We start from the raw sequence: 22,066 nt of genomic DNA, 5'->3' as shown, positions 1-22,066 counted from the left end.
TCAGAAAAGTGCTTCTCTGCCTTATGCCAGTAAGAAATAACATAGAGGGGGACATATATATACCTATGACTGATTCATGTTGGTTGATGTATGGCAGAAATCAACACAATACTGATTTAATTGAAGCAATTATCCTTCAATTAAAAATAAATACATTCTAAAAAAAGAAATAACATAGAGCAATCCATCTTCTTAACTCATCTTGTCTGTGGATTTGTATGATCTGGGGAGAATTCTGGAAATCCCTAACCAATGTATTTTGCCATTTAGACTTTTGTGATAGAAGTATCCAAAATGGTTCCAGGAAAACAGAGGGAGATTTGGATTTTCAACTTCAAATGTGGCTCAGATGGTAGAGTCCACCTGCAACACAGGAGACCTGGGTTGGATCCCTGGATCAGGAAGATCACTTGGAGAAGGAAATGGCTACCCACTCCAGTATTCTTGCCTAGACAGAGGAGCCTGGTGGGCTACAGTCCGTGGGTTGCAAAGAGTCAGACATGACTGAGCAACTGACATTTCCACTTTACTTCACTTTTCAACATTTAAAAAACCTCCAAACCTACAATATTTATCAGTCATAATTGTTTTATTCTTCCCAAGCTTACCGATATGACTGAAATAATCAATATGAGTAGGAGGGAAATAGGTAGATATTATATTCATGTATATAAATATATATATATATTCAATAAGGAACATATTTTTAAGAAAAGTTAAATAATTAAAGGCCATATATGTATACAATAGTTGGACCTAAGCTAATTTATTTTGATACACAGTACTATGATATTTATTATAAAGTACAAAGCAGCCTAAGAAAATGTTTGTTTTTTTCATGTAAAATTGCTTATTGGTCTTTTCCTAAGAAAAAAATAATGATGGGTTTTCACCCATAAAAGTGCAAGAAAAAGAAAAGGTAAGTTGAAATTGGAAGAAAAATACAATTAGGAAAAAAAATCTGTTTTTAAAGCTGTGAGGGAAAATATTTTATAAACATCTTTCTAGGATTAGAAAAATTACCAACTGTGCAGTTTGTTACTTAAGTTAAATAACTTGTGTATCAGTGATTCACTCTTGAATTATCCTTTTAAATTAAAAGACAAAGGATTTAATTGTGATAGCCTATATTGACGAGGAATCTCAGTGCACATTGAAAACGACATTGTTCCATATCCAAATAGGGGCTGAGTGCTTTCATGCAGTGTAACATAAATAGAAACAGAACAGATAAGCCAAAATAAATTATTTTCATAAAATGTTTGGGTTGTTTCACTGTGTTTTTATGGGTATAATTAGATGAATTGCTTTGCTTTGTTAACAGAAAGAAACAGATATCGTAACCATAATTATGCATATATTCATGCATATTAATCCTTATATATTTATTTTCACTGTTTATGTGATTAAAACACAGTACAGAAAGTTTTCTTTATTTGTACAAGATCGCCTCAGAATCATTGCCAGAATCTGACAGAAACTCTGATTGTGTTTGACTCTTCAGTGTGTTTTTTGGCTCATTTATTGGTACTTGTCTCTTTGGCAGAGCCTAATATAAGAATAAGCTTCCCAGGTGGCTCGGTGGTAAAGAATCCGCCTGCCAATGCAGGAGACCTGGGTTCGATGCCTAGGTTGAAAATCCCACGTGCCAAAGAGCCCACACACCTGCAACTAAAAAAAAAGAAAGATCCCTCATACTGCAATGAAGACCCAGTGCCACCAAAAAAATTTTTTTAAAAATTTTTTTAATTTAAAAAGACAGTCCTCAAAAACCAATAGTGTATAGAAAAACAAGCAATGAGAAAAACTTTTACCCCAGAAAATAAATATATTTTTTAAAATAAATGCTAATACTTACTGTAATTTTTTATTGCTTCCAAAACATTCACTCCAGTATATCTTCTTCCCAAAAGAACCCAGAAGATTATAACCATTCTGTTGTAGGATTCAGTTCAGTAGGCTTCCTCAGTTCTGGGCCATTCTGTGTGCTGTGCTAGTAGCTCAGTTGTGTCTGATTCTTTGAGACACCATGGACTATAGCATGCCAGGCTCTTCTATCCATGGAATTCTCCAGGCAAGGATACTGAAGTAGGTAGTCATTTCCTTTTCCAGGGGGATATTCCCGACCCAGGGATCGAACCCAGGTCTCCCACATTGCCAGATTCTTTAACGTCTGAACCACCAGGGAAGGCCATCCTGAGTCTGAGCAAATCAATGTCATCCATCTTGCTGCCTGAGGCATGTCAATGTCATCCATCTTGCTGCCTGAGGCATGCATCGTCCCATGACGGGAAAACAGAATGGAAGCCAGGCCTAAGAAAAGCAGCAAATCAGAGTCCTCGGCTTAAGTTTGGTTCAAAGGTGAAATTGCAACCTAAGATGGTACAATCAAAAGGAAGATCAGATTTTGGTTTGAAAATTGGGCAAAAAGAAGCTCAGTTCCCCCTGCCTATGACCAAGGAGGCTCCTGGCTCTGAGAGCTGCCAGCACTCAACTTTCCGTCTTGAGGGAATGGGCTCAGGATCAAAGCCAAACAGCAGAGGATGGATGATGAAGCAGGAGGATCTCATCGTCTCGGTGACAACATGACCCTTGGGGCTGAGTCACACCTGAAGCCTGCCCTGCCTCTGGACTTTCCAATTACAGGAGACAAAAAGCTCCTTTTGATTACTTGCGTCAATGTGAGTTAGGATTTTTCTCACTTACAAACAAAATTATTCTATTTTATACAGCAATGTCAATGAGGATTCTAGAAACTGACATTAATAGGCTCCTGCTAGAAGTAAAATCTGCCTTACCTTTTGAAGGGCGATTTGGCAATGCATATCAAAATACCTAAATTTAGGGTTCCCTAGTAGCTCAGATGGTAAAGCATCCATCTGTAATGCAGAAGACCCAGGTACAATCCCTGGGTGGGGAAAATCCGCTGGAGAAGGAAATGGCAATCCATTCTGGTATTCTTGCCTGGAGAATTTCATGGACAGAGGAGACTGGCGGGCTAGAATCCTTGGGGTCGCAAAGAGTTGGACACGACTGAGCAACCAACACACACTTCAATCTAATATATAAACTTGAAAGAATTTATTCATTCATTCCACAAGTATTTAAGCACTTCTTAAGTGCCAAGCACTATTCTAGGAGTTGTGGGTTCAGCCATGGAGAAAATAAATTCCCTTATGGAACCAGCCTTATGAAATAATAAAAAATGTGTAAAAAGATTTATCAACAAGGATGTTCATTTCAGAGCTCTTTATAATAGGGAATAGTTGGAAACAATAAAAATGTCCAACAAAAGGAGATTGCTTAAATAAATTGGGGGCATTGACATGATAAAATGCTGTTTAGGAATTTTAAATAAACTGTTGAAACTAATAGACAAAATTATTTACCATGTACTATTAGGTGAAAAAGACCCTGGTGCTGGAAAAGATTGAAGGCAGGAGAACGGGACGACAGAGAATGAGATGGTTGGATGGCATCACAGACTCAATGGACATGCGTTTGAGTGAACTCTGGGAGTTGGTAATGGACAGGGAAGCCTGGCATGCTGCAGTCCATGGGGTTGCAAAGAGTCGGACAAGACTGAGCAACTAAACTGAACTGATTAGATGACAAAAGCTGACAGTAAAACAGAATGTAAGGGTAACTTATGTTAGCACATTTATAAGTGTGTATTTATGTACAAGACAAACCTGATATTAGGCATTCTAAAATATTATGTTATTTTGAGTAGAATTGTGAGTGATTTGGATTTTCTGTGTATATCTTTATGCTTTTTCATAATTTTCTGCCATAAATATGCCTTTCCTTCATTAGCAGGGAAAATAGCAATCTTACCGAATAACCTCAAGTAGTTTACATTAAAAAGTAAATAAATGACACTTGAGTGCCAACATGGGGCTGTCTCATAAATCTGAGGTGACCCTCTAAACATCTATAAGTAAAGGCTCAGGCTAGTGTTCTCCGTTCTAGGGCATATTTGCTCAGGAGGCACTGTCTACCATTTTTCCAATGACATTCATACTTTTTACATATATATATATATTATAATTAATTTATTTATTTTAATTTTTTGCTGTACTGTGTCTTTGTTGCTGCATTCGCTTTTCTCTAGTTGTGGCAAGTGGGAGCTACTCTTCGTTGCCATGTGCGGGCTTCTCTTATTGCAGAGCACAGGCATTAGGGCACGTGGACTTCAGAGCTGCAGCACGTGGGCTCAGTAGCTGCGGCTCCCAGGCTCCAGAACACAGGCTCAGTAGTTGCGGTGTACAAGCTTAGTTGCTCGGAAGCATGTGGGATCTTCCCGGATTAGGGATCGAACCTGTGTCTCCTGCACTGGATTCTTTACCACTGAGCCGCCAGGGAAGCCCCCGCATTTGTACTTGGTAAACGGAGTAAACCAAACCAGGTCTTAGAGTTGGTTAATGACTGCTTGGACTAGGCCCTAGGTCTCCTGCTCTTGGGCCCAAGGCTATTTCCACCACACCGTCCTCTGCTTCTCAGCAACATCATTAGAATGAATCTGTCATCAAGAGAAAGTCATTCAATCCTTTTGGAGTGTTCATCAGCTCCTTAAAATAACTTGGCAGCTCCAAGGCTCACTGTTTAAAGACTTAAAACCAAAGCAGCACCCTGAATTTAAAATGTGAAGAAACACAGAGTGGATTTCAAATGTTTGCACTCTCATCCTTCCCTTTCAGATTTATGTAACAGAATTCAAAGTGTGCGAACACTTAAAGCCACTTCTACACCTAAGGCAGAGTGAAACTATCCCAAAGGCGAGGTTGGCAGTGAACACTCCCTCCACTTTCAATTTTGCCCTATTCTCATCCTCCAAAGTGACCTTTTCTTTCTATTTTCCGGATGCTTGATGTAAAAGCGGCATTATGACTTTCATGATTGAATAACAGTTACGAATTTCCATTTCACTTTTCTTACCAGCTTAGATGTGGTTTAATGCAGCATGCTAGAATTCTCCCAGAGGTGGATCTGAGCTGAACCGACTAGGTTTCTGACTGCCAACTCTTCTGCACACAAAAATAGCAGCATAACCTATTACACACATTTGTTATCTGTTACTAAGAGAAAATTACCAACCCACCCAGAGAAACAGAAATACATCTGATCATGGGACTTCTCCAAAGGGCAGAAAACCTGTTAGTTTTATATCAGAGGTCTCACACAGACTCTCAGAAAAAGGTAAACGTTTCCAAACAATCAAAACAAAAGACTTCAAGGAGGCCATATTTTTGTTTTCCAAATTAAAAAAAAAAAAAAGTGCCTGGCCTAAATACTTTACAAGTGGTTGGTGCTAATGAAGAATGCATTTTCTTTCACTAAGCTTGCAAGTAGATGTCTTTAAGACAGCAATTCTATTCGGTAGGTATTTCTTCGGTGTTTACGTATGTCAAACCCTGGGAATGGATGTGATTGTGGATGTACTCAGTCCTGTCTAGACTCTCTGTGACCCCATGGACGGTAGCCCGTCAGGCTCCTCTGTCCATGGGATTCTCCAGGCAGGAAATCTGGAGTGGGTTGCCATTTCCTTCTCCAGGGGATATTCCCGACCCAGGGATCACACTGGCAGGTGGATTCTTTACCATTGCAATACCTGGGAAGCCCCATGTAGAACCCTGCAGAGGACTTAACTGACCTACAGGAGATCCAGTAACATCTAAGCCACCAATCCTGCCTGGAAAAGACCTACTGTCCAGAGCAATACTACTTCTAAAGTAGGCATCTCCTTAAACCACAATAGTATAATGCTTCTCTCCCTTCGTGAAATATTATTACTCTCTTTTCTCAACATTCTTCATAGGAGTTGACTTCCATGATTAATTTAAGAGGAAGAGGGAGCAGAGTGGGGCGGGGGCTGAAATAGATAAATGAATGTGAAACTTGTAATTTTGATTTTGGCCTTTAATAGTCAAATAAAGATTTTTAACAAAGTGGACAATAATTCACTGTAAGTAATAAAATCATACCAGTCTTGCCATGGAGTGGGAACCAAGAATACAGGGCTATACACATGTAGTCGCTGGGATATGACAAGCTTGGAACCTATTTATAACTTTTAAAGTATTTTATGACTCTTTCTTTCCAAAGAAGCACACATCACATTGCATGAGGTCTGTGAATATACAAGTGTTCTTCTCTGCCAAAGGCAGCTGAGAAAGCAAAAGGATTATCCAAGTATTGTTTTTCAAACCTGAATCTATGAAGGGTAATTATACAGAAATATTTGGTACTTAATAACCTTGAAACTTTGAATTCAGAAAGATTTTATGTCCCCAGGGCTACATGGTCTGATGGCTCAGGTTCATAAATCCAACGAGAATGGATCTGGCTATTGTAACTCTACCCACCTTTGTGCAGTTGTCAAACAAACCCAGTGTCCGTAAAGCCTCACCCTAGCCCAGTGCCGGCCTTTGGGGGGCGCTTGATGTTTTGTCAAGCCGAGCCCAGTATGAGTTACGGCTTCTTTTTAAATTGGTTTGGATACATGTATATGTACGGCTGAGTCCCTTTGCTGTTCACCTGAAACTATCACGACATTCTTAATCGGCTATAGCCCAGTAAAAAATAAAACAAATTTTTAAAAAATAAATTGGTTTGGAAAATAAGGAATCTCCATTCTGCTTAATCTTTGTTTTCAGTGAATCACATAACACTAGATTATTAGTAATGCTTTCATTATCTCTGGAGTTCAAAATCAGGGATATCCAGGTAATATTTAATACAAAATGAAGGAAGTTTCAAACCAAACTATCAAATATTGTTGGACTGAAAAAATAAAAGCAACACCAGGCAGGGGTTACATGGGATAGGAAGAGGGTGGCTGAATTATTTTCTTTGGGACAACTGCATGGGAAGCATCTTGTTTCCAGAAGCTGAGTTCTGTGACACAGTTATCCCAGTGTAGGATCGGAATTTCCTTGTAGACTTCACCACTTTACCTAGTGAACATCAGAGCTGCTGGCTACCCTCCCAGACACACTTCTTCCCTTATCACAGTCCCTCTGGGGTAAGTTCCCTGTCTGGGTAGGAAGAAAAGTGAGACAGCCAAAGTCAGTCTGTTCTGTAAGTAACTTCCCTTCACAAAAGATGTCTTGCCTGAGCCTCTGGGCTTCTCTGGTGGCTCAGACCATAAAGAATCTGGGTGCAACGTAGGGAGACCCAGATTTGATGCCTGGATGGGGACGATCCCCTGGATAGGGGAATGGCTACTCACTCCAGTATTCTTGCCTGGCGAATTCCACGGACAGAGGAGCCTGGTGGGCTACAGTTCATGGGGTTGCAAAGAGTCAGACTTGACTGAGTGGCCAACACTTGGAAGTATAGTAATTCTTAAGTGGCACCACAAGATAGATGTCCTATATTAAAAAACATGCCTCCTCTGTTTCACAGCCTGCTTTGTTTTTCTAATTTTTCAAAATCATCTTTATCGTACCAGTACACACAGTTCCTTTTAAACCTGTATTTTACTTCAGCGATGAGGAGAGGATGTTGTTTACAATTTCACTTTCTGGCTCTTATGCGCCTGTAAAATATTTTTCTTCAATTGGTTTTAAAACCATTTTTTTTTTTTCCCAAGAAATTTTGGATTTCTTTCTGTCTATCTTTCACTGGGGGTTCAAACTTGAAGAAACTGATGACCTTCAAAAGCCAACCTCATGCAGATGTCAGCAAGATAAAAAACAGAACTTAACATTTTTCACAACAATATTTGCATTCCTATTAGCTTTTGCAAATGCAGTACATCTCATCCTCTTGGGCAGACTGCAAAGGTGCCCTGGCAAGAGGAACAGGACTATGTGACTCTAATAGGTTAACATTCTGAACTGAGCTGCTTTGAAAGGAATAAATGCTGTGGTCCAGGTGCAATTACTGGGTGGACTTCAGTGAACACTCTTAGAAATGACTTAACAGCAAACTATGTGTCAAGAGGGGGCAGGGAGACACATTCTGCTCCCGTTAAATATCTTCATCAAAACCTCAAATAGGATCATGATTTTACAGCCTAATTGAATGTAATCTTGATTTTTAAAACAAGCTGCAAAAAGTCGATATAAAAAAATAAATACATATGAGCTGCACTCAAGTCTGTATTTCCACAAATGCTTTAAAGGTTTGCTGTGTAGAAACCAGTGATTATGTAACAAGTCGATTTCAAAGATTACATCTCTTACAATTACATCCCCGATAAAACAGTTGAGATCAAGTCACTAAACATTCTTGCAATTCAAATAGAAGAAAATAGATTAACTCTTTGCTTGGCGGGGGGTGGGGGTGGGGGTAACATATGATGAGAAATCTGTACCAATCATCCCGAAAGGCTAGGGAGGAATAAGTTAAGGAGGAAGCACAAATTTGGTGACTGTGAGGTGAAACACTAATTTGTGGTCCTTTGAAAGAGAAGGCGGTGTCTGACAGACAGGTGTCTACCGTTGCTTAGCTTGGCTGGGCGGTGAGCAATGAAAGCTAGTGGCTCCCCCGGCACACCCGAGGGCCAGAGCTTTTTTTCCTCCTGGCTCTATCTCGCTGATTGTCCCCAGCATCGGCTCTTTGGGGTCAAGGGAAGTTGGGGGCCCTCCTTGTCGCCCTGCAGACCTCAGAGCATCCAATTCCGGGTATCGTCGGCGGAGCTCGCGGGCCCCAGCACCCAGGTTGGGGAACTGGCCTTCCAGCGAAACCGCCCCAGGGCTCCGGCCCCCCAGCTCGTCTGTCTGGGTGTCCGGCCCTGTCGCCGAGGCCGAGCGCACAGAGCTCGCGTCGCTGTTTTGGAAAGCGACGCAGCTCCCTGCTCCCGCGCGCTCCCCGCGCCCCGGGTCCCGGCTGAGGCCGCGCCGAGTCCCCGGGACTTTGACGGGTTAGGACTGGCGACGCCGAGGGCCAGGCGGCCTCCAGCCGTCCCCAGCCCTGCCCCAGCGCCGGTTCCAGCGCCGCACCGCGCCGCGCCGGCAGAGAAGCAGCTGTTCCCAACAGCTGGGGGGCGGCGGCGCCGGGCGCCCCAGGTGCGGCCGCGGCCAATCGCAGGCGTCCGGCCCGCCCCCTCCCCAGCCGGGCGCCGACCCCCGGCCCGCGGGGGGAAGGGAGCAGAGAGGTGGAGAGCCGTCCTCGCCACTTGTCTTCCAGCTTCCGCGGCGGGAGAGACAGGATCCGGAGCCGAAGCCGCGCGGAGTCTCCCCCACACCGACCCCCGCCCCGCACCCCAATACCCGGGGCCCCGCCACCGCCGCCGCGCCCCTTGCTCGCCCACCTCCGCGCCTGGACGCTCTCACTGCCGACCCTCCCCAGGCCCCACCCGAGACACCTACCTAATTTCTGCGAAAGAAAAAAAATCTACCTCTAAACGCACCCTGATCTTCGCTTGAGGACCACCCCTCTCATTTCACATTTTGGCCTCCCAGCCGGGTGAGTGGAAAGCGTTTGCACATCCTACAGAACCGGAGCCTCAGCCAGACGATTCGGAGGATTTGTACCGTGACCGGCAGGGGGGGCGGGAGGAGAGAGCGAAGTCAGGTCTCCCCGGGCGGCCGCTGGCGACTTCGGCAGCCGCGCGCCCCGCGCCCTCGGTCGCCCCCGGGCCGCTCGCCCCCGCCGCCGCGCCGCCACCCTCGCCCCCAGGCTCGCCCGTAGCCCCCGGCGGCCGCGAGAGGGTGTGGGAGACGCGGAGCCGGAGGAGGACGCGCAGCCGCTGCCCGAGCCGCAGCCGCAGCCGGAGCCCCAGCCGCGGGGCGGGCGCGAAGATGCACACCACCCAGAAGGACACGACGTACACCAAAATCTTCGTCGGGGGGCTGCCCTACCACACCACGGACGCCAGCCTGCGCAAGTACTTCGAGGTCTTCGGCGAGATCGAGGAGGCGGTGGTCATCACCGACCGGCAGACGGGCAAGTCCCGGGGCTATGGATTTGTAAGTTGCGCGGATGGGGGGGGGGGTGTTGGGGGGAGCGGGGGTAGCGTGTATGGAGGGGGCAACCGAGAGCCTGGCGGGGAAACTGAGGACCGCGGGGGCGGGGAGAGAACAGAGTGGCGCTGGGCCGGAGGGGTTGGAGTTTGGAGTGAGGGGCTCGGCGCGCCCGTGCGAGGACCCCAGCGAACTGGAGCGGCGCTGCCCCTTCGCTCCCGCGGCTGAACTGAAAGTTTGCGCGCCGTGGCGCTGGGGACGGAGGGCCGGCGCCTGCCTCGAAGGGTTCCGGGGGTACCGAGAGCGCGGTGGCGGGATCGGGGGACAGGCGGAGCAGGGGTGGAGGGGAGGGAGCGAACTGTGATGTCTGCGGGATTTGGGGGGTGCGGAGATCTGAGAGGGAGGGGCCGCAGCCCCTGGGAATAATTACACTCCAGGGTTGGAGGCTGGTGGGTAAGCGCGCTTTGTAAAAATGAGTGTGTCTTCCTGGCGTTCCGGCTGGGGCCGGGAAGGGACACTCCAGGAGGTCTGGGACTCTTCTTCTTAGGCCACCCCCCTCACCACCACTACCTCCCCCCTTTTTTTTTCGTAATTGCAAAGATGACTTTTTTTAAAAGATGAGGCTCTGCCTTTTTGCCGAACTGAAAGAGAGCATAGTTAAGCTTCCCGGAGATTTCAGCGTGCAAATTCAGCTGCCGAGGAGCAGGGAGCTCCCTCGCAGGACAATAGCTATTGTGGTTGAGGAGTATTTGCGGGGTTGGGAACGCCGGGCGGGCGCGAGGCTAGTCTTTCTTGAAAGCAAACCTTGGCTCTCCGGGCCGGGTAGGGACACGGGAATGGTCGGGGGAGGGGGAATCTGGAGGAGTTCTGAGACCGAATTCTGGCTTCCGAGTCTCTGCTAGGCCCTACCAGCACCCTTAGAACTTTAGAGGTGGGGGAGGCGGTGGTTCTTTTTTTCCGCCTCTCTGTATTCTTATTTTTGTGTGTTTTGGAAGGAGGGTCAAGGATTATTCTAGTTTCCTCTCCCCCCACAACCCCCACTGCCATAAAAAAAGAAAAAGTTAAAGAACCAGCGCAGTTTTACCAATAAGAATAACTTCTCCAGTGCGACTCTTGCTTTCTTCAGGGGTTGACTTAGAGCTCTGTGTGTATGTCTGTGTGTATGTTGCTAAGGTCACCATGGCTGACCGGGCTGCTGCTGAAAGAGCCTGCAAGGATCCCAACCCCATCATTGATGGCAGGAAGGCCAACGTGAACCTGGCATACTTGGGAGCAAAACCAAGGATCATGCAACCAGGTGAGAAAGATCCCTGGACCCACCTCCACCTCCCCCTCCCCCCAATAGAGACCCCCACTTCTGAATAGGGTGAATCCCTGATTGAGAAGACCCTAGTTCCCTGAGCATCTGAAGATGTGTTGAGTAAAGTTGATCTGTGGCTGGTTATTCTACCAAGACATGAAAGATAGATGAGAGTTGAAAAGACTCCTTTCTTGACTTGAAATGTACCTGTGGGCAAAAAATAGATCTTGGGGTTGGGTTCCGTTTGTACACACCCAGACTGGGGCTTGACTCCTCTGTTTTCTGTATACATAGTTAAGTCTCCATTTTCCTCTTCTTGGCCACTTGTTGCCCATTCCCGTGTGGATGATATGGGCCAGATCTGTCAACTCCAGCTGGTTATACGTCTCTGCTTGGTGGTGTTTCTTCTTTTGCCACCAGTTGCCCTGTGCTCAGAGTGGGCAGTTCAACCAGAACACTGACCCAAAAGAAACAAAGGGGCAGTGGTGGTGCCTAGATGGTAAATGTTCAAAATAAAATCACAGCATATTTGTAATGACAGAAAATAAAGAGATTCCATGCACTTCAGGACCCTTACGTTACAGATGAAGAAACTGATGCAGAGATGAGAAATGGTTTACTCTGAAGTCATACAGCTGTTAGTCACCAAAAGGGAGAGAATTTCGTCTGTGTGAAAACATGATCTTTTGGATTACTTACCACACTGTCTTTTGCATTCGCACAAGTAATTGTGAATCGACTACTGAACAAACGTAATCTTTTTCTTGGGCATGCAAATTTAAATCGTATACTCTTCATTCTTAAGTCTGTCCATCTGAAATTTTGGAAAGAGGTAGACATTTCAATCCAAACAGATTTGCTGGGAAAGTAGATTGTCAAGAAAGGGTGTGCATGTGCAAATATTCATGAGCATTAAAAAACATTTATCTGTCTAATACAGTGTGTGTTGTTTTGCTGTCCAGAAAAGAGTTTGTTTGGTAAATGTTTAATACTATAATCTGTAAAAGCCATAATCTTCCAAAGCATTGTCCAAAACATTTGAGAATGTTCCAAATTAAAAAGGCTTTTTTATAGATCATGATTCAGAATTGTTGGAAGATTTGCCACGTGTAACTTCATTATCAAGTCCTGTTGTTCTTGGTTTCATTCCACAAGAACTTTATGTCTGGTTTTCTAAGGTCTTACTCTATGTCTGTCAACTGAACTTTGGGGATCATTTCTAGTTTCCACTTGAAGACTATTGAAAATTTTATTTAAATTAACAATAACATTAGTAAAGTGAATTTTAAAAACCTATTTATAATATTTTCTCTAAAGTATTAAAAGAGTGATTACCTTTACTAAGTGAAAGGTGTGATTGCATTTTATTTGTAGAAGTAATAAATGCCTAACATGCACAAATAGAGAATGTGGTATGTTTTATTGTTAGGTTTTGCCTTTGGTGTTCAACAGCTTCATCCAGCCCTTATACAAAGACCTTTTGGGTAAGTCAATGAATCAGGCCTAAGTTTCAATATGACTATCATTTGTTAACCTTCATTTTCATTATATCCAGACCAGACCATTATGTTATAGACTGTTCCCAGTTTACATATTTATATATGTTTGTGTATTTTGAATGCTGATAATGTAAATATTTTTAGATGAGTCAAGTTATCTGACCAAGTATGCAGCCTCCCAACCAGACCCATTTTGAGCTTATGATTAACAAAACAAAACAAAAATACCAGGTATGACTTGTGTACAGACGATTGTGTCCCAACACCATTACTGCTGTTCAACTTGACTCAATTGTATTTATCTCTTTCTAACCTGACAGGGCTCGTATACTGTTAAGCTAACTGATCAGAAGGATACCATGATAAGAGGTGGAATAGTTCTGTTTGGAATTAAACTCTGTAACCAGTAGACTCAGACACACAAGCTCAGATGGTGATTAACGATGCATGGATGTTGGTGTTGTTTTATTTTTTCACCATAGTCAATAGACCTCCGTGTGCTTTATTTTATTACAGTCATGAAGTGGTGTTGATAGCTAAACTGTGTGCTTTTTTTACTTAATTGAAAAGAGCTGTAGTGAAAGTGTTTTCTTTTCCTCGGGGAAGGGGCTCTTTGTGTTTTTGGTTTTGGTGGTGGTGTTGACGGGTGTTGACTTTTGACTCTGCCATGGGAAGCAAAGGGCCTTTTTTTATTTCCTTGCTTTTCAGCTGTAGCCTGTAACTTCCACTTAACCATATTTTTGTAGTGAGTGCTAAATGGTGTGATTTCCCTCTGTAAGAACACAGATTCATCGCTTGCATGTCCTAAGTTTCTGTATTACTGGGGCGTTTTTCTGGGGATGGGGTTCTTTCTTTGGCAGTGTGTATCTACTTTTAGGCCTTCTAATTTAAAGGTTCAACAACTCTCATCAGATTTCATTAACACTGGCCAGTTTTTTTGAGCAGAGTAGCACTAACCTTCGCCTTTCAGATCTGACTCGGGTGAACAGCTGGCTTATATTTGTGTTCTCTGGGTTCTGTGATTACGATCCTTCCCTGTCCAAGCTCCCCAACTTCCCTTCCATTCAGACACTATATGGGGGGGAAAATCCCCAAGCACCTCAATTTATTCTGAACACCTAGGGTCTGTTTTGGCTGTTTTCTACCTGATCCACTTGGCTGTAACTAATGCCAGAAATTTACGCTCTCCTTTTGAATATTCTAACTGTTTAGAAGTGTTTCATCCTCAACAATATTAATACTTTCTTCTGCATCTTAGCACCTGAACAGCTACATGTGTAACCTGAAAGGTTAGATTCTATCTGCAAAGATAGATATCTACCAGGAGTAGATCCAAAGAAGCAATAATAATTTGACTTGGAAGATTCAAGTTATATTTTCCATGAATACCTTCTTTATAACCTTCTCTTAACCATATCAAGATTCTCACTCTTACTACCAACCCTTACTTTTTTTTTAAACCATAGAAGAATTTTTTGTCCAATAAGATTAGAAAGGGCCTTCGTGTATCCATAATGATGCCCCATCTAAATCATTCTGGATATCGACAACAAATAGTAGTTGATGGGTCCAACTACTTCTGTGGATACCACTTCTCATTGGTCTAGACTATGTTCAAGGTAGAACTGGGGAGAACAGACATCTTAAGAAGTGACGGTGAACTTAACCATGGTCTCACGTTACTAATCCCGAGACAGCTGCTATACAGCTAAATTGATCAACCGGTATTAGCATGTGTGTATTTTTCTCGATGCTAGTGGATGGTACAAAATAAGGAGACTGCATTTTGGTTTGGGAAATGAAACTAACACAAACCCATCAGGGACTATTCGTTGCTAAATTACTTGGTATTATTTGAAGTACAAGAGGAATTCTGAATAGCAAGAAAATAGATGAGTCGGAGGAGTTGGACAAAGCTTTGTGGGGACTGGAACAAGACTTGGACCAGTGGTATGTCTGGACAGGTGAAAGGAAAAAAGGGACCTGTCTAAAGGGTATAGGATAGGGGAACATCAGCAAAGAGGAGAAAAGACTCAGTACGTGGAGAAATGAGACTTCTATGGAGGGTCTTGAGAGGCAGACATAGAAATTTGAACTGGCTGTGATAGTCCTTATGGATCCATGAGAAAGAAAGTAGTATAAGGGAAATAAGAACAAACAATGTGTCATGTGGAAGTTTTAAATCAAGTGTATTTGGATAGTAACCTTTAGCTGTTCATCCCTTCTAATAGCAGCTGTCTTTATAAAGGATGGTGATTATTACTGTTTGGATAAATTGAACTTGAGGTTCTTATTAGAAATAGATAGCATTCCAGATAGACCAAGCAAGGCTTCTCTTTTTTTTTTAGGGGTTCTTAACACTGCTCTAATTCCCAGAGTCTGTACCTAACAAATCACACCTGGTCATCCTCAATTCTATTTGAATGCCACATGTTCTTATTTTTAGGCCTGGAAAGAAGTTTGAGAATTTTTAACAGTGAATTGTTTGAAATTCTAGAACTATTTTTTATATGGTCTTTAAATGGCCCCTACATTACTCTAGGCTTTTAAAGAAAAAATCTTGGCCTGAAGGAATTTCCGATGTAACACAGTGGGCAGATGTATAGAAATTGGTGAATTTGCCAAACTACATCTTATAAATATTTTATATTTGAAAGAATCATTTTCATACTGAAATCTTGGAGAGGAGAGATTATGGATCTGTGAGTAGAAAATTCCAGGCTAGTTTAGACCAAGTTGAAACACACTTAAATATTTACTCAGTCCTCCTTTAAGTGCTAAGTTTTATTCTAGTTGCGTTAATGCACAATAAGTATTATACTGTCCACTAAGTGGGGCAGGAGGGACAGTTAACCAAACATCTGCTACTTGCCTGGTACTGATAAAGGATTTACATAAATTATGTAATTTAATTATCACAGTAATTATCTGATAAAGACACTGTTAATGTCCTTTCCACAGGTGAAAAACTGAGATGCAGAGAGGTTAATTAACTTCCCACAATGGCTACTAAGTGCTAGAGTCTGATTCTAGGTTCAGAATCACGGTTTGCATGACTTCCAAAGCCATACTCTTTCCTCTGTGTCAGTCTGTAGCCCCAAAGACACAACTGTGCTCTCTCTTATAATCTAGTAAGAAAACTGAGAAGCATGCAGAAGGGCTGTCCATATGGTTTCAGATAAGGCAGAGCAACGTCACGTCGGTGGGATCTAGGAAGTCTTCATGAAAGAGGTAGAATCTGAAATAGATTTTAAAACATGATGGAGGCTAGGGAACTCTTGCAGTGAGTATATTTTTCATTGTAGGCTCTTCACACTGATAATTTTATTTAATGCACAGCAGTTCAGGGTTGGAACTATTAGGTTCATTTCACTTATCAGAAATATGTGAGGCTAAAAAGGTGAAGCAAATTCTTGAAGGCTTTAGACATGGTGAGTGATACAGCTAGGGTGAGTAGGATTGGGATTGCAACAGGTAGAGATGGAATGAGGGCTGGCGTCCCTGGCCAAGGGATGTCATGAGCCAAGGTGAAGCTCTGGGTATCTGTGATGTGTCCATGAAACCTTGAGGAGCCCAGCTGACCTGGATTCAAGGAAAGGTGGGAAGAAATACTGGAAGGAGTATTTTGGAGCCAGAGTATAAAAGGCCTGTCATGCCAAAGTTTAATTAAGAAGTTTGCAGTTAGCTTGGTAGGATGTTAGGGACCTAGGTTACTTTAAACAGACGTATGAGGTGCAGACTGGGTCAGCAGTGTATGCGATAGGCTGGAAGAAGAAACCCTTTAGGATGTCCAAAGTCACAGAGAGACACCAGAGGGACATGAAGAGACAGGAAGAAAAGGAAAACATAGTAAATTTTCTGTGAAAATTGTCCAAGATGTTAGCTTCGCTCTTCGATTTTATTACTACTGTGCTGTGCTGAGTCGCTCAGTTGTGTCCAACTCTTTTCGACGCCATGGAGCTCGCCAGGCTCCTCTGTCCACAGGGATTCTCCAGCAAGAATACTGGAGTGGGTTGCCATGCCCTACTCCAGTGGATCTTCCCAACCCAGGGATCAAACCCAGGTCTCCTGCACTGCAGCAGATTGTTTACCATCTGAGCCACCAGGGAAACCCCTTATTGCTACTAGACATGTACATTCTATGATTCATTGAGGGAAAGGATGTTGGTAGATCTCTAGTGGGAAGGAGATTTCCAAACTGCCTTAATGGGTTCCGCAGACTATTAATACAAACAGGAACTGCTTGAGAAGCCCCACCTCTCGCTTTGGTCGGATTCTGCTTCCCTTCCTGAATTGAGATATTTCAGTCTCTCCATGGTCTTCTGGATTCTCCCTTCCCTAAAGCCTTAAAAAAAAAAAAAAAAAACAAACTCCATGGTTTCATTTGCCTTCCAGATGGCTTCCTAACCCTTGCCAGACTTTGTGTAGGTTTCTGATATTCCTGGGAACTTTATACTCATTGGTTGGCAGCATCAAATGAAAGCTATTAATGTAAAATCAAATGCAGACACGAGTCCTGTAAGAAACCCTGTCTATCTTACCAGTTAAAACATTCTACACACACACACACACACACTGATCCTACCTTTTTGTAGGCTAAACTTATTTTTAGTTACCACCTTTATTCAGAGATAGAAGCCTAGCAACCCTCCTGTTGTCTCTGGAACTTTGGGAGCACATGGGTTAATGTTCCAGTATCAGTGAGATTCATACTGGCTGGCCTTTGCAGCTGATAGATGTTTTACTTTGGCCTTATAAAGACATTTTACCCGCTGGAAACCCTTGTCGCATGACAGGATCAAAAATAGCCCGGCTGCAGCCCCTGCTGTCCATCACCACATGTAAACTGGCGTGAGTGAGGCTCTCTTATCCGTGTCTGCACATCGTGGACACAGCAGCCTCCAGGGACAGTGTTTCATAAAGCCACACCTGTCGCTGTGAGCCAGTCAGTCACCTGACCTGCAGAGAAGTTCTGAGTGTGTGCATGACCATGCATCTGGTTTCTGACAAGCAATTAAGAACATCTCTAAGTGTCCTCAGAAACACTTGATGACGTCGTTTCTTCTGGCACTGGGAAAGATCTCCAAGTCTAGTAAAATCGAGTGTATTTTTATCATTGGGGTCAAAGTTCATTACCCTCTGTGATAAATTCATCTTTTCCATGGATGTTCCTTAATGAGTGCTTTCAGTAAAACTCTGAAAAGGCAAAGCAAAGTTTATGTTTTAAACATCCTAATATGCAGTTTTCTGTTTTGGGTTCTTTAAAATTCAAAAATTTTCACTCGTGCTGTACTTCTTATATGTTGCTTTTGGCAACAAGCAGATGGCATTATGGTGTCGTATTTTTGGAAATACAGGGGTTTTGATGGAGATTATTCTAAAGAAAGATGAAAATAAATCAGGTATTCATGGTAGCGTTTTAACTGAGCCATTATGAATGGCAAGAGTGAGAATTGAGATGCATGGGTTTCAAAAATACCTCTTGTGAATTTTTTTTAACAACATTAACTTTTAAGTAAGGCCACTGGAGTGTGTTTTGTATGTGACCTCTGAATGTGTAATTTTAAAAGGTACTTAATTTTGTTTCACGTTAACTTTTTATAGGATAATACACCAAAATAGAATTGATTTTGTATAAAATATCTACCAGTAGGGAAGATTTAAAACAGATATGCTAATAAATCTGTTTCTGTTGAGTTTGAAGGTGAAACAAGAGTTATTAGATGCAAAAAAAAAGTTAGTCTTACTATTGTAACCCTATTAAGTTGATATTGAGAAATATTTAGTTTGTGTTTCCCTGTCCCTACCTTTTCCTTCAACCTCATCATTTCCCCCAAAACCCCTTCTGTCTGTCATAGAGATAAACAAGCTGGCTGACCTACAGTTGCCTGATAGTCAAACAGGTTTGACTGACCCTTGTGTCTTTATGAATTTTATGGAGAAAAAGAAAGAAAGAAAGACCAAAAGCGTGCTGCACATTCTTTTTGGGAATCACTGCCATGAATGTTAATAGCATTTCTGTAGCTTCCCACAACAGCCTCTTGTGATAGTGAGCTGCACTACAGTTCGTTTGAAAAAGTGTGATTCTGCTGTGTTTACCACACTTGTGAACTTTTAAATTCCTTTTTTTTTTATTTTGTCGCCTGCTTCTTTTTTTTATTATTATCTTTAATAAGGGTGACTGAGGTTGCAGAGAGATTAATGTGTGCTGAGTCTGCATAGCAATTTCCAGTAGGGTTGCCATGATAATAAACACAGATTTTGTGGAAATTGATTGTCGTTTTGAGAAACCGGCCATCACCCTTACAGAACTGAACAATCACGGATTCCCTTTGGAGTCCTCTGTTCACACTTAAGAAACTTTCCATTGGCTGAACCGCTTTTGTTGTACAAAGTCATCACAAAATGTTCTGAAGTCGTAATTCAGCACTTAGGAAATAACCTCCTCTGTGCGAGGCCCTCCTGAACCGTGAATTTTTTTTTTTTTTCCTAAAACTTTGGTTCCATGGTTATTTCTTGGTTCCAAAATGATTCTGAATAAAAAGTTCCAGCAGGGAGGGTATCCTATTTTCCTTGTTGAATTCCTTCTGGGGCACTCCATGATCTTGGCTCCGGCCAGACTCCTTTCGCCGATGAATGGCAAGTCGATATTGTGGCAACCCTATGCTCATAATAACCACTAAATTGGAGTTTGTCTGATCTCGGAAGAAGCCAGGCTCAACCCAGGAGGCCATTCCTGCCTGACTTTTTTTCTTTTTTTTCCCATTTCTCAATAGGATACCTGCACACTATGTCTATCCGCAGGCTTTTGTGCAGCCTGGAGTGGTCATCCCCCACGTCCAGCCCACCGCCGCGGCCGCCTCCACCGCACCTTACATCGACTACACGGGAGCCGCGTACGCACAGTACTCGGCGGCCGCCGCTGCCGCCGCCGCCGCCGCCGCCTACGATCAGTACCCGTACGCAGCCTCCCCGGCCGCCGCGGGCTACGTCACGGCCGGGGGCTACGGCTACGCGGTGCAGCAGCCAATCACCGCCGCCGCACCTGGGACCGCGGCCGCTGCCGCCGCCGCCGCTGCGGCCGCCGCCGCCTTCGGCCAGTACCAGCCTCAGCAGCTGCAAACAGACCGGATGCAATAGGCCCGCAGCCCCTGATCAAAGTCGAGTTGCTTTCTCTTTCCAAATTGTCCCAGTTTTCAGTAGCTAATGAGAGTTAACATTGACTTAACAGCTTTAAAAAAAAAAAAAAGCTATGCTATTGTGAAGCAGAATTATGATTTTTTTTATATACTCCAGTAGTCATTCTAGACGTGCAAGAGATAAGAAGGAAGGGGAGTGGGCGCAGTTTTTGGAAATCAATCCCAAAGAGCCTGAGTAAATACAAGGCCGCGACGAAATGGTGGCAGGAGGAAACCATGGAACTTCACTTTTATAACGGGATTTTTACTTTTGCTCTTTTTATAGTATCAGGGAAGCAAACTGCCTTTTACCAGTTAGAAAATGCTATTTGAATCTAGTTGAACCAGGGAATACAGAGTGAGCAATATGTAGCTTGAATTACATTTAAAAGCAGATTTAAAAAAAAAAAATGGTGAAAGCACTGATTGTCATTTTTAGCCGTCACTATGGCCTAGAGAACTTTTCTCAAGTAAGAAGGTGATGTTCTTACTCTCTCCAAAAAAAAAAAAAAAATGGGCATCGAACAATCTAGGAGCGTGGCAGTGGGTGAAGTGGTGGACAGGCACCAAAGCTATTTTCTCATCCACCCAGTGGATGAGTGGGACTGTGAAACAGGTGATGTGGAATGAATGGGTGCAACAGCTGTACAGACAATCAATAACACACACAGTTCTGGAAAGAACACATCACTTGTGCTTGTTTGATGAGCTTGTCACATTCTAATCCCTCTCCCCATCCTGTTTCAATTTTGGGAAACTTGTATCTGCTGGTGTCAGCAATTCTGATTCTGAAATAGGATCAGGCTTTTACTACATACAACCGCCTTCTCTTTCTATTTATTGTGTCGACTCGTGGCTTATGATTAAAGGCAGGCAAAGTTTGCAGACTCTAAACCCTTAAGAGCTGTCTTAAGGACATTTATTTTTTTCCCTTTTTAAGTAATTTTACACTTTTTAGTATCTATTTCAGAGTCATATTTAAAACTATTTATTAGTGAATACCGTACATGAGACACCAAGGTTACTGAGATGACAATTCTTCAACGTTAATGATAATGTGGTTTATACTGTGCCTTAATAGTAATGCTATTTAAGATATTTATTTTTAAGTTTTACTATGCTGCACTCTAAAGAAAGGAACTTTAGATGTGACACTGTAAAATTATGTATTCATCTCATGGCATAAATTATTTAGTAGGTCTAGATGTAGCATATTAAATATTAACCTATTCAACTAAAGATGTTGACTTGGATTTATTTAAATTCATATGTGCACTGTATAAGAGAATACTCTTACATTAACACATTTTAGTTTATTTTAGTTTTTAGGGTTTTTTTTTTTTTTAACAGGATCTATTGCTAGTTTCATGCTTCCTTCTCTGATTTTTGCTCATGCAGTCTCATTTACTGGTACTTCATTAGTTTAACACTTATGTAGTTTTTAAATGCTGCTTTACGTTTTTCTTCTGAAACTGCAATACTTGCAATTTTTATTAAACTAAATTGAATACTATTTTACACTGTATTGGATTTTTATACTTGAACAATTTCATACAAGGGAAGACAGGTTAGCATTTTTATGGACTTTCTCCATTATCACTGGATTTACTTTAAGTATTCCCATACTAGACAGTGTTATGTAATGTAGACATGACTCTCCTGTGCAAATTATTTATTCATTGTGTATATTGCTTTATAACATTTCAGATCTTCTAATCTATTCACTTGTATTAAATATAATTTTTAACAACTTCTGTTGCGTTGATTGTTTCTCCTTTTGTGGTAAAAATGGAATGATGTTGCCCTTTAATTAGAACTAATGATGTGATTTACAGGTAGCATTTTCAGTGAGCAGAAAGCTTCCCAGATGCCTTCTTTTTATACTTTTTAAGTAAATTTCAGTAACTCAGTATCTGCCTTACATTTAGCACATGATACAGGTCTTTCCCCAGTAGTGAACCCTAAAGGACGATTCATGGCACTGGAACTTGGTTAGGTGAAGGTTGTTTGGAAGGAGAGGGCTATAGGGGGAATGGTCAGCTCAAAGCTGGAGTGATGCTGGGCTCAGGTAAACTGAGGTTTGGTACTAACCTCTAACCGTGTACTAGCAATGTGACCAAAACACGTTGCTTTTTGTACTCCACTTTTAGGCTGAGGTTTTTATTGATTTCTCATCTA

General features: G+C 42.6%; 1 protein-coding gene across 1 annotated transcript; it reads left to right on the top strand.

The window, feature by feature from the left end:
* Nucleotides 1-9,113: 9,113 nt before the first annotated feature.
* On the top strand, nt 9,114-21,642 carry RBM24 (RNA binding motif protein 24). The gene is made up of 4 exons (XM_027524424.1): nt 9,114-9,917; nt 11,085-11,208; nt 12,641-12,695; nt 19,487-21,642. Exons 1-4 carry the CDS (start codon nt 9,750-9,752, stop codon nt 19,848-19,850), a joined length of 711 nt encoding a protein of 236 aa, XP_027380225.1. The 5' UTR covers nt 9,114-9,749; the 3' UTR covers nt 19,851-21,642.
* Nucleotides 21,643-22,066: the final 424 nt, after the last annotated feature.

Source organism: Bos indicus x Bos taurus, chromosome 23 (genome assembly GCF_003369695.1).
Source record: "Bos indicus x Bos taurus breed Angus x Brahman F1 hybrid chromosome 23, Bos_hybrid_MaternalHap_v2.0, whole genome shotgun sequence".
Lineage (NCBI taxonomy): Eukaryota > Metazoa > Chordata > Mammalia > Artiodactyla > Bovidae > Bos > Bos indicus x Bos taurus.
Note: the sequence above shows the minus strand (reverse complement) of the source record. Positions and strands in the feature narration are given on the sequence as shown.

What these genes read in the sequence shown, in the direction of transcription:
- RBM24 (XM_027524424.1), top strand. Translation starts at nt 9,750, where the DNA reads ATGCACACCACCCAGAAGGACACGACGTACACCAAAATCTTCGTCGGG. An exon ending in ACCAAGGATCATGCAACCAG is followed by an intron (nt 11,209 to 12,640) that starts GTGAGAAAGATC and finishes TTTTATTGTTAG; the next exon opens with GTTTTGCCTTTGGTGTTCAA. An exon ending in CTTATACAAAGACCTTTTGG is followed by an intron (nt 12,696 to 19,486) that starts GTAAGTCAATGA and finishes ATTTCTCAATAG; the next exon opens with GATACCTGCACACTATGTCT.